This window comes from Gordionus sp. m RMFG-2023, chromosome 2 (assembly GCF_954871325.1).
Source record: "Gordionus sp. m RMFG-2023 chromosome 2, tfGorSpeb1-WG-v2, whole genome shotgun sequence".
NCBI lineage: Eukaryota > Metazoa > Nematomorpha > Gordioida > Chordodea > Parachordodidae > Gordionus > Gordionus sp. m RMFG-2023.
Genome location: NC_088776.1, coordinates 24670012 through 24682268, shown reverse-complemented (window position 1 = coordinate 24682268; position 12257 = coordinate 24670012). Strand labels below are relative to the sequence as shown.

Genomic DNA, 12257 nt, shown 5'->3' with positions numbered 1-12257 from the left:
CCTGTATTGTAAAAAATAGAACACAAGTCGAACTAATATTATAAACATTAGATTCTATCTGATATTCTCAATCAGTATATCTTTTATTTCAACTTTTAGATTCATTTATAAAATATTGAACGGAGGCTAATGAATTTATTTTGGAATGAAGGCTTAAAACTGTTATATTTATTTATTAAGGAATTTGCTTTATTATACTGTTTTTTACATATTTTATATGATTATTAGGTAATATGATAATTAAAATCCTTTTTTAAATGGATTTTACAAATACGTAACCCCAATCTGGTGCGATGGATATTGAATATGGAATGGATTATTGATTTCTAAGCGTAGATATAAGAACTATTATTGATAAGTGATGGTATTTGTATTTTGTATTGGTATTTTTATTTTAATTAATCCTAAGTTTTTCTAGGTTCTCACAATGCCAAATAAGAGTAAAATTAACATAGCCAACATAACCCTTCCTTAATTAAACCTTTTATTTAATAATGCATGGGCTTTTCCCCCTCTCTTCTTATTTCCCAGGGGGATTTAAATTTAAGTAAGTGGCTTTGCCTCTTGCGTGCAAAGATAACTGCAGCTTGCCCAAAAAATGTGGATGGCTTTTCTCTTATATTTTCCGTCTTTTTTATCCTAGTTTGATGGAATTTTTCAGGGAATCAAGCGTTAATCTGTTGAGCCTTATGTATATAACGCATATAGGACTAAATACTTAATATCATGTAAAATCGTTATTTTTTAAAAAATATAAATCGTTTATCAATCTGATTAGAGATACTAACATCTATAATCCTAGGTGATATATTTTTCTATTTATTCAGAATTATTCATGGCAGATTAAATCTCTTTTCATCGCCTATCATTATGTAAAACAAGATTGAAAACGCGGGTGGGTAATTGCATATTAAATTCCTTATAATAATTATTTAAAAAATCAACATATTTTTGCTTTTGGGCGATTTTCTAAAACCTTAGAGGCCCTTCCGAGCCGCGAGATCTTCTACACATATGTTAAACTACATTCTTGATCATAAAATACAATAAACAAATATTATTCCAAACTAAAACCAGAGAAATTATCAAAAATTGGATTAACTATTTCATTAAATTAAATGTATAGTTATAAATCTTGATAGTTTTTATTGATAGATATATGCTTATAAGTTATATTGGTGCATAAAGAAGATTAAAAAATAAATGGAGGTATAAGCAAAAAAAAATCACAAAATTACCCACATACCTTTTTAATCCTGTTTTACACATGATAGGTAGAATATATGTAAAGACATTGATAATACCATGAATAAGCAACGGACAATAACCGTAAATAAATAAAGAAATAGACTATTTTATAAGTTATTATCTTTAAATAGATGAATGGTTTAAAAAGTATAAAAATTTTGTCAACACTTATTTTAACCTAATAAATCATGTAAAATTATTTAACAAAGTCAATTTTCTAATATAATAAAGATTACAGCAATTCAAAATGAATTAGTTTCGGCTCAACATTTATAAAGAAATCGAAAATTGGAATACAAAATTTGATAATGCTTATATTATATTGCTTGAAAATATAGCATTCAATATTCATGGTTAAAATGTCATGGCTTCATTTTTAGTACCAGTGGTGTATGAACCTAAAGTATGTAATTTTTCAACGTAAAGATAATTTAAAATCCTCTTGGTAGTTTAATCTTAGGAGATTAAATAATTTTGATATGCATTGTGCTTATGATCTCCAAAAGACTACAATAAAATTTCGTAGCAATTTAGAAAAATCAAAAAATGATATTTTAAATTTTATTAATTAATATCTTTTGTAATAATAATGTAATCTAACTTTATATGATTTACAATAATTAAAATTTAATGCAAAAGGTTATATTTTTGCGTAAATTGGGTCATATTTGACTACTCTATATAAATATGTAAATTTTTAATTTGGGTAGGGTCTAGACCTGCCATATTCTACAAGTCAATTTGCGAGTCTAGTCTAAAATTAGTCTTTCGTTAACTAGGTGGGGTTTTATATGATCAAACATTCTTTAAAATTATTATAACATTAAAATTATTTTAATCCTGCATTATTCGTAGCTCATAATTTTATCTAAACAATATTCATGCAAAATTTAATACTTTTTGAGACATTATGGATTATTAAATTAAAAATTAAAATCCTATGATTTCAATAGGAATCAATATTTTGAACTAAAAGTAATTTTATTTAATAATAGGAATATATTCTGATATATTCGTGTTAAAATAATTTTTAATTTAGAAGACAAGTATTAATAAAATAACTGATTGTACTATTATTGAATAAAATTTTAAAATAATAATCATGTTAGATAAGACAAAATTTTATTTAATATATACAAAATATAAAATTTTATATCGAGATAAAGCATATTTAATTGTGTTTTCAAAAACCCCAAGAAAACACTTTTGAATTTTTCCTATTAATTAACGAAGAAGGGTTAAAAAGGTGGACTACGTGGGGAAAGCGTTATCACATTTTAGATAACACGTTTATATTAAATTTTTGTCTAATTACAAATTTATGTATCTTTACTTATATATAACTCTAATTAGGGATGTACCGATATTTTATATCAGATTGGGCCGATATTTCACCCATTTTTAAATATCGGTTATCGGCGAATATTATAGAATTTTCCGATTCGATCCGATATAAAATGGCGTCTTTAACAAAAATAAAATGTTATAAAATTTTAAAAAAAAGTTATATCTAAAATCATTTGTTTTTAATAAAATCGAAATCCATTTTATGTTTATTTTTTTAATAATAATAATTAATAAACATTCTGCCATATTTTTATTTTTTTTGGGGAATTCTATTTATAAAAGTGTGCGATAATCTCTTCAGAATCTGTTTTTAGTGAAGCTGGTGATATTGACAATTACCATCGCCGCAGGCTGACCTCTGATAAATTTGAAATTTTGGTATTTCTAAAAAGAAATCTTCAATATATTAATGTTAAATATTATTTTAAATATTTATTTCAAATTTCATAATATGTTTGTTTATTACTTATTAAGTATATAGATTTATATAAGTGATTTAACAATAAAAATATTTTATATACTTTTAGAATTGCAATTAAATTGAATATAAAATATAACTGATCATTATAATATATTTAAATGACATAAGTTATGTTATAGATAAATTATTGATGTTATACTAATAAAAAGTATATTAAAAATTAAAACCATTGGTATCTTTACAGAATACAAAATTAAATATGATATCGGATCGGTAATCGGCCGATATCAATTTAATATCGGGAAAATCGGATCGGCCTCCAAAAAGTGGTATCGGTACACCCCTAACTCTAATCATAAATTACAAATTGATTCCTTTATTTCACTATTAATCATATTTACGAGTCAAAATTTAAGAAACAAATTTCTATATATTTATACGATTAGTCTATTATATTTAACAGTGAATTTTTGGAAATTAATTTAACACTTCAAGAAATTATTAATTATTTATAATTTGTTTGCATTAATTAAACTTCTAACAAAAAATCCGTTTAATTTTTTTCCTTATTTAAGTAAATACAAATACAATTGAATCACATTTTTTTAAAACGATTTTATCTTCATGATCTAGTAATTAAGCCTAAAATGCGCTCTTGTGGCTTTTGAATGAGGAATTGGAAAACATGATCTAGTCGTTAATCTAAAAATGTGCTCTGGTGGCATTTGAACGAAGAATTGAAAATACAAAAATTACATCTTGTTAGGTATAAAGCTTTATATTATAATTTAAAAAATTTGTCCACATTAAATATATTGTATAATACTATTTTTTATATGCTTCAACTTAATATAGATAATATTACTTAATTAAAGATTCCACTTTATACAAAATCTATGTTAATATTGAACTGTTGCGATGTTAATCCAGGTGGGTGAATTTTCAAAAAATTGTATTAGAATATAAATATAAATGCATTTCGAGAGAAAAGTATTTTAAATAAAAATACTAATATAAATAATTTTGCAAAAATGTATATATTTTTGGAAATTAATTTTTGTCAGAAGCTTGACACTCATATTTTGACTAAGTTATAGGAAAATAAATGTTATAATGCATAATAAAAATACCAATAAGATAATAGTGAGAGCACCTATATATTGAAATAAAATAAGGGTTATAACAATGAGATAATAAGGATTCGAATTTATTATTAAATAACTGAATCTCATAATAAATTGAAACATTTTATTTATATTTAATTTATATTTCATTGAATACTTATTATGTCAGATTTCCCTTGCTACATCACTTGACAAATAGTTCATGAATAATATTTTTTGCCTTTTTTATAGTATCATTATGCAGCTTGTGGCAAAAATAGCCTACTGGCAAAATCAATTCATAATTTGTTGAGATTCAGTCATTATGTTAATTTTTACCAAAATGAACACTGACAAATTCTGCACAATAGACAACAATTTTAATTACTATATGTTCAACACTAATTAATATTTTTTATTAGAATATTTAAAGTTTCCAAATCAGAGTATAAAATTTGCAGCTAATTTTTTATAATGTATAAAAATAAAAAATATTTTATGAAATTTCATAATTTATAACAGTTAACGGTTGTAGGATTTTAACCATTTGGTGGGATATTTAGTCATGTTTTTCATGCTAGTCAAAAGTTCATTGGGACGGCGTAACCTACAGTGGAACGTATGGCAGGTCTCCTAGAAGTCCCAAATTTTTGTGGGAGGAACCCAAAAAAGTTGCTAGGCCACTAACTTAAGGTTATAAAGATTCAGTAAAGCTTAAAATTATACAGATTAGTTCAACCCCAAATATTATTAAATTAGATAAATACCTGTTTTAGGTATTTTGATTGTATTTAATAATTTGGCAACCAAGAATTCTAGATAATTTTCTCTTTGGCAGCTATGATTTTCTAGATGGACCATATATAAAATTCCCAGGCAATTCTTTACATATTTTTTTTAAATATATCATTTATAAACATTATATAAACTTATTTAACAATGGTTATAAAACAAGTTCTAAAACTAAATTAAGTTTTACTCTAAAAGTATCGAAAAAAGGCAAACGGGATACGATGACTAAGCATTTAGGAGCCAAATAGGATGGGCCAGTGAGATTCAATGAGGATTGAGTATTTAAGGCAATAGTGGAGATGGATAAATTTTTGTGTTGATGCGACAACGGGGATCTTCGATCCGGTGATCCATTCCTAAAAAATAAATATTAAATTAATCAACCGTTTTTAACTAAGATCAAATTCTGTTCTGATTATAAATATTAATTTCAAGATTCCCCGTATTTGATAGTTGATATTTATTAATTAAATTATACTAATTTTGACTTAGAATAATTATAAATTAATAATACTGAAGTGCTTCCATATTATCATCTTTAGGGAGGTTATAAGGTTCCAAGAAAGTAAGGCAAGCACAATAGTGTTTTTCAGCATCCATATCTGTCAAAACTGATACAAAAAATGTTGGAACATCCTTTTTGCCCAATTCGTGGGGTGTTAGGCTCCAACCTCTGGGTTGACAAAACTAATAAAAATTGAAAATAATAAATAAACATTATAAAAGTTAAAAGAGTGATAAGAACCTTAAATCTTATTATTTTTATCACCTATTGGACATATTTTGTAAATCTGAACAGAATCTATTTTAACACTATCGAACCCGAACTCAGCCTAAAAAAATTCAGTAAGTTTGGGTCGGATTATATTCAGTTATGAAATAAAATGCTATATAAAAAATATAGGCTACCAGCAAACTCTGATAAAATTATTCTATATCCATTTAAAACTTGAAAATATTTTTTAAACCAATAACAAAATGCTTTTAGGCAAGTTTGAAATATTTAAATATAGTTATATATATGTTGAGATTTAAATTCTCCTAATAGATAATCTCAAACTAAACTTGTTATTTATTATCGTGAATAGACTCCAGTTTATTCCTTAATTATGATCATTTAGTAATAGGGCTGTGAGAACTAAATTCAAATAATGTAGTGGCCGTTCTTTGACTATCTTTTATATATTGGCTTTGAATTATTTTTAAAAAAACTGTTTTGTTTTGATATTTTTTTGCTTTTAGATTTTTACATAGTATCATTATTTATATATCTTATGTTTCGAACAATAAATATATAAAATTATTAGAGTTATTTTGATTTTATTAATTTTTTGAAAATAATAACAATCCAAAGCAAAAATATTTTAAACATACTACAAAAGAACAGGATTCATAAACCTTTTAAGAAAAAAAATACTTGAACTTCCTATTACTTAGTATAGCCAGGTAAAGTTGTTTATATATATCAAAGACCTGCAGACCCGGGTACATGAGCAGAGCCAATTTAAAATTTTTAAATATATTCCGACCGGGTCTAAAAAATTTTTTAAAAATACCCGGGCCGGACCGGTGTAACGCGTGAAAGTGAAATCATGAGATTTTGATTTTTATGGCTTCAAATATATTGGAGATCATTTAAATTTACAAAATCTCACGAGATTTTTTTAAGATCTCACATTATGAATTTCAGAACGCTTAATAGCTTAAATTGTCTCAAATTTAAAACAGATTTGAAATAAATTATGATGTGCAATATAACCACAGAGATGATTAAAATGATAAATAATTACATTTTTGCATGAAATTTTTATAAAATATAAATTTAAAAAATTATGTATAAATAAATTTACATCAATAAAGTTCTTCGTCTATCTTCTTATTCTTTCATTGAATTTTTGTATAAGATGCCATATTATGAAGTTTATTTTAATATTGGTGACTAGTAAAAAAATAGAATAGAGATGAATTATCTTTAAAATATGTTTTTAAGCATTTGAATTGTTTCATATAATAATTTTTGTCGTAACCCAGAATTTCCGAAAAATAATATATTAATTCTTTTTGAATAATTCGTATTTATATATTCAAAAAAAAAATCCCCCAATTTTTAATAATTTTTCCGAAGGTAAACAAAATAAGCATTAATTAAATATAATTATATTTTAAGATTAGCCATTTAGGTAAAGATTTTTTCTTATTGTTTCTTTACAGTATACATGGAGAAGGGGGTGGGTTACTGATTTATAGAGGGTATGGTACAATTTAAAGAGGGTTTACTTCTAGTAAATTTTCTTAGAAACTATATCTATCGCATACTAATTTTTCTCAATAAATTAATGTCAATCGAGAAGATGTACCTTGTTAAGGAAATCTGAGGAGGAAATATTAAGACGCCAGGGTATAAATATGGGATCGGAGTCTTCTATTCTAGACTTACTTATTCAGCCCCGATTCTAGTTCCACCCATTTGGAGGTTGCAGGCAAAAATATAGGAAGGGACAGTTAAAAAAAAATTTTTAACATTATAGAACGAATTATTTGAACACAAAATTGAAATTAACAATAAGAGTAATATTAATATTTGCCAAGATAACACTCAATTGATTCCATTTTCTGAACCATATATACCCAGACACTTTTTGGTATAAAATATATAATACAAATGAGATATAAAATACAGACTAGAAATAAGCGGTATCGAGCTTTTAGATATAATAACTAGTTTAGTTTGGATAACTTAAAAAGCAAAACAATCTGATTTACAATTAAAATAAAAAAAAATTATATGGATGTACATGGATTCGAACCCAAATTTCAGGTTAGGTAAGGTAGACTGTCACCAATAAAGCAACCCATTACACTTATAAGGAGTAATTTTATTTGTTTATAATTATAAATAATCGTCTATTTAATTATATGCGATTTATATTAAAAAAAGTATATTATATCCTTTTTATTGCTTAATGATGTTTATTGATTTTATATCTCCCATTATTCGACCTAATAATCTAAAAATATAAAGATGAGCTCATGAAATGAAACAATATATCTCTTGCAAAGCATTATTAAAATATTATTCTTAGACATAGATTTTGATTTAACAGTTAGGTTTTATACCATTATTGTCTCTATATTATAATCTTAATAATTTAAAATTCATGTCATGAAAATTTTTACTCCAGATTTATCGCTTCAAAAACATTGGGGGCCATTCATATCAAAATCTCACAACCCATCCGTAGAATGTGTGATTTCGAAATCTCATAGATCACTTTCACATGTTACACTGTGCAAAAAAATTTTTTTATAAAAATAACTGGGTCGTGCCGGGAGGTATATTTTAAAACCAAATATCTTAAATCGCCATTAATAACTATAAAAATTAAAAATAATATATTTTTTAAAAAAATCTAAAAATATAAAACCCGGGCAGGGCCGAAATTTTTTTTAAAAAAAAATCCGGTGCAAATGATACCTATGCATGTCTCTGATATATATCTAAACCAACATATCCAGCGAAATAATCTTATCAATCAGTGGATTAATATTGATTGCCAAAACCTCATCTAAAGTCACAAATTTCAAAAAAATATAAGTAAATTTGATTCCTAATTATTAAAATATTCTTACCTTATATTTTTGTATTAAAATTTATAAATAAAATATTCTTAATCATGATTGATCCGTCACATCACAAGGGATGTAGTCGAGAGGCAAAAATTTGAGCATGCCTCAGAAATTTCAAAAAAGTTAGGGGGCATGGCATGCCCCTTCCAAAAAATTTTAATTTTTTATAATGGTAATTTAGTGTATTATTTTTTATCAAAAAATAAACTTAAAATATTTTATAAAGAAAATGTTGGTACATTATGTGATCGTGCATTTTTTAATTTAAAATTGGTTCTTAAAAAAGAATAGCCAATTTGTATTCGTTTGACTAGTCGTTTACTATCAGTTACCCCGCTTCCTCGCAAGGACTGAATATATCACTGAATAGTACAATTATGCAATTAATAACAATAATTTATAAGACGGTGGAATTTTTCTCCGAGGCTTCACATAGCAAAATCTTATTCCAAGAATTTAACATGTCTGCCTTTTATCGCATTCTTTCCGTGCCTTACAAAACCTAATCTATTTAGCAAAAAATAACTTACTCAACAATAGAGCTGTGCCGATCCACAAATTTTTCACTGATCCGATATTACTACAAAACCGATATTGATCTGATATTTGAACTGATTCTATTTATCACTATCTTTGAATCAATATTATAATAATTTTTTTAAACTAATTTCTAAGGATTATTAAGTGTATTTTGTTTTTTTATTATCAAAAAGTTAGTCATCTCATTTAAAATATGGGCAATGTGTATGGCCAAATAGTGTTACTAAACAACTCGATTTCGATTATTTTTAAATATGACTAGCAAAATTTTAAAATATTATTACCAAAACCATTGTCCAAACCTTTCTGCCAATGGACGAAATCTAAGCTTGGATAATTTACTTTTGGCTAAAATCTTAAGTTAGACCATTTCTAGACAGGTCGTTTTGCGATTATCTAAGCATGTTTCCAACTAATATTTTAATTATTTCCAAACAAATAATAATAATTTGTCGAATTAATTTTTTGCTTAATAAAATATTTGACCAAATCATACCTGCAGTCTCTCTCCGACACTATTTAATCAATAATATGACTTATATTGATGAAATAGTGGCAAATTTATAATATGAAAAAAATTAATTTAACCAAATTTTTTCTTTGTTTGGAAATAAATAAAAAAAATTGTTAGAAACATGATCGCTTTGAAAAAACAATGGCCTTTGATATTTTTAAAATCGGCTAAATCAAGCCGTTTAACAACACTAGCTAAATTTGAAAGTTAGATATTTTAAAATCCTTTTCTTGTTTTATATTATTTATGACGTTTTATAAAAAATATTTTATTTATAAGATCCTTTGGGGAAATAAATATTAATTCATATTTTGTAAAAATATTGTAATGGGGAAAAGGAAATGTAGAGAATAACTTTATAGAAGGGAATAAGTTACGCGGTTCAAGCTTTGATGGGGATAAAACTCTTGGGAAATATAGACTTATAAATTAGAATTTATAAAATAAGTTAAAAAACATAACATAAACTATATTATTAATTTTCATACAATATAAAATGAACTATTATGACATGAGCTTTTGAAATTATTATATTCTATTATAAAAATTATCAGGAAATAAAATTAGGATGGGATAGTAGCAAAATTAAACCGAACCTGATTTATTATTATTTACCGCGCCGTTAAAATTTGCCATCCTAACTTGAACTGAACTTCTTAAAATCTGCAAAACGGGTTGAACTTTTCGATATTCTAACTCTTAAAAATGATTAATAATAAATTTTGACTGATAAGTATCAGTAGATAGGTGCCAGCTACCCAAGTTAGCGTATAGAAGTGTTCTAAGCAGTAAGATTTATTCTCCCTCCTTATATAGATAATTTGACAATATAATATTGAAAATATTTCAATTGTGTACGATTCAATATTATTATATAGAGAATAGTATAAAATTTAAAAAAAATATGCTTTTCTACATAATTCTAATATGCTTGTATGAGAAAAGGTTTGAACCGGGGTTTAAAAGTTCAAACTGAACCGATATTATACAGAATTTGAACCACTATTTTTATCCGAACCTAATCCTAAACCGATATAGGAGTGTGTGCCCCTTGCCAAAGGTAATGCATCTTGGGATGCAAAATAAATTATAAAAATAAATTTCAGGCATAAGGATTTTTCTAGAGATATGCGATTTTTGATAATTTGTTTTACATAAAAAATAAGCCTCATAAGATGTAGAAGACCCTATTATTTCTTCTCGTTCTGATTGATAATTTTACAATTTATATATATTTGTTCTGATTTAGTTTTAGGAAATAATAACTCATTATCACAATAAAAAAAAATCAATGTCGCTACTTCCAAAAAAATAATATTTGATTGTCAGTGGCCCTAATTTTTTTTTTAAAATAATTACGAATAGTTTAAATTTATGATTGGTTCAAAAATTTAAGGAAATTTACGAATAATACAAATAATTTAAATTTAATTGAAAAAAATTCTGAAAAAGTTTAGGGGCTTTAAAAATAAAATTCAAATTACAAATCCGTTTATTGATATCAAGAATAATTTTAAACTTATCCCTGAAATCAAACAAGATTAGCTATGTCCTAACATAAAATACAATCCCGATTTAACTAACGTGGGCGTTTTAATCAAACCGAAAGTTTTTTCAAAATGTGTTTTATTAAAATACAATTGTGAGTGTGAGTGAAGCAATAATTAACCATATCGTGAATCCCGAAAACCAAATCGGAATTGTATTAATGAAGAACTTTAATATAATAGGATAGGCCAATAACTATGGGGAGAATAGTTGCCCGTGAACCCGGTTCCTGTAATATTTTTACGCTCTGCTCTTCCAAAGAAATTCGGCAATTACTCTCAAGATGCTTTATACTATCCTCATTCCTATTCTCAAATTGATGTGAAAATTAGGACTGTGGGTAATTCCATACCAAATCGATAACTTTTCAACCCGACCTTTTTAATTTCAATAAAATTTTGTATGCTGATAGAATATCATTAGAAAGCATCGAATCCAAAATTTTAGTCTGAGATATCAATGGTCAAAAGTGCCAAAAATGACCTTTTTTCGAAAAATACGATTTTTTAAAATGGAGATAAGTTTAAAAATAATGATTTTAAAAATATAAGTTATATGTCATTTTGTAACTCTATAGGCCTTTTATTAAATATTAAGGATTTTTTTGAAATAATATTGTTGCGGTTTTTATTTACGTTATAAATTTTAAACATGAAAACTCCAGGTGTTTCGCTTTCCAAATTTTTTTGAATTTAATATTTTTTTATTCTCTAACCTTATATCTATTCAAAAAAAATTTAAACTTGGGACAGCCATGGGTTTTTTTAGTTATTACGACTTAAAAAATCAAAAAATAAATATTTTTTTCAAAAATATATGGCGCTCCTTTATAAAATAACGTGTTTTATTAAGATTATTATTTTTTTAAACTTTTTTCATTTTTAAACATAAATAATAAGATTTTCCAGCATTACTATTATGAAAAAATAGTATATAGATAGTTTGATAGGCTTACTTATTATTATTATTATATTGATAACTTGTAAAAAATAGTTGTTTTTATAATAAATGATTAAATTTCCTAAAAATAAGTTAAGATTCCGATATCTCCTACAAGAAAATATATTAATTAATTGTTGAAAGATAAAAGCAAGTTTTCATGCACCTGCCCTAATAT

At 25.3% G+C, this 12257-nt stretch overlaps 1 protein-coding gene across 2 annotated transcripts in view; it reads right to left on the bottom strand.

Moving 5' to 3' along the window:
* The window catches only part of LOC135925531 (myotubularin-related protein 13-like), a 65710-nt gene that overhangs the window by 44995 nt on the left and 8458 nt on the right, over positions 1–12257 (bottom strand). For both annotated transcript variants that reach the window (XR_010571664.1, XM_065460912.1), the window contains exons 3-5: positions 5426–5598; positions 5099–5267; positions 4887–5001 (exon numbers count right to left, since the gene is read on the bottom strand). Coding sequence is in view for 1 of the 2 variants with exons in the window: in XM_065460912.1 (XP_065316984.1) it covers positions 4887–5001; positions 5099–5267; positions 5426–5598 (457 nt within the window). In the remaining variant the exon portion in view is untranslated. The remainder of the gene's footprint in view (positions 1–4886; positions 5002–5098; positions 5268–5425; positions 5599–12257) is intronic.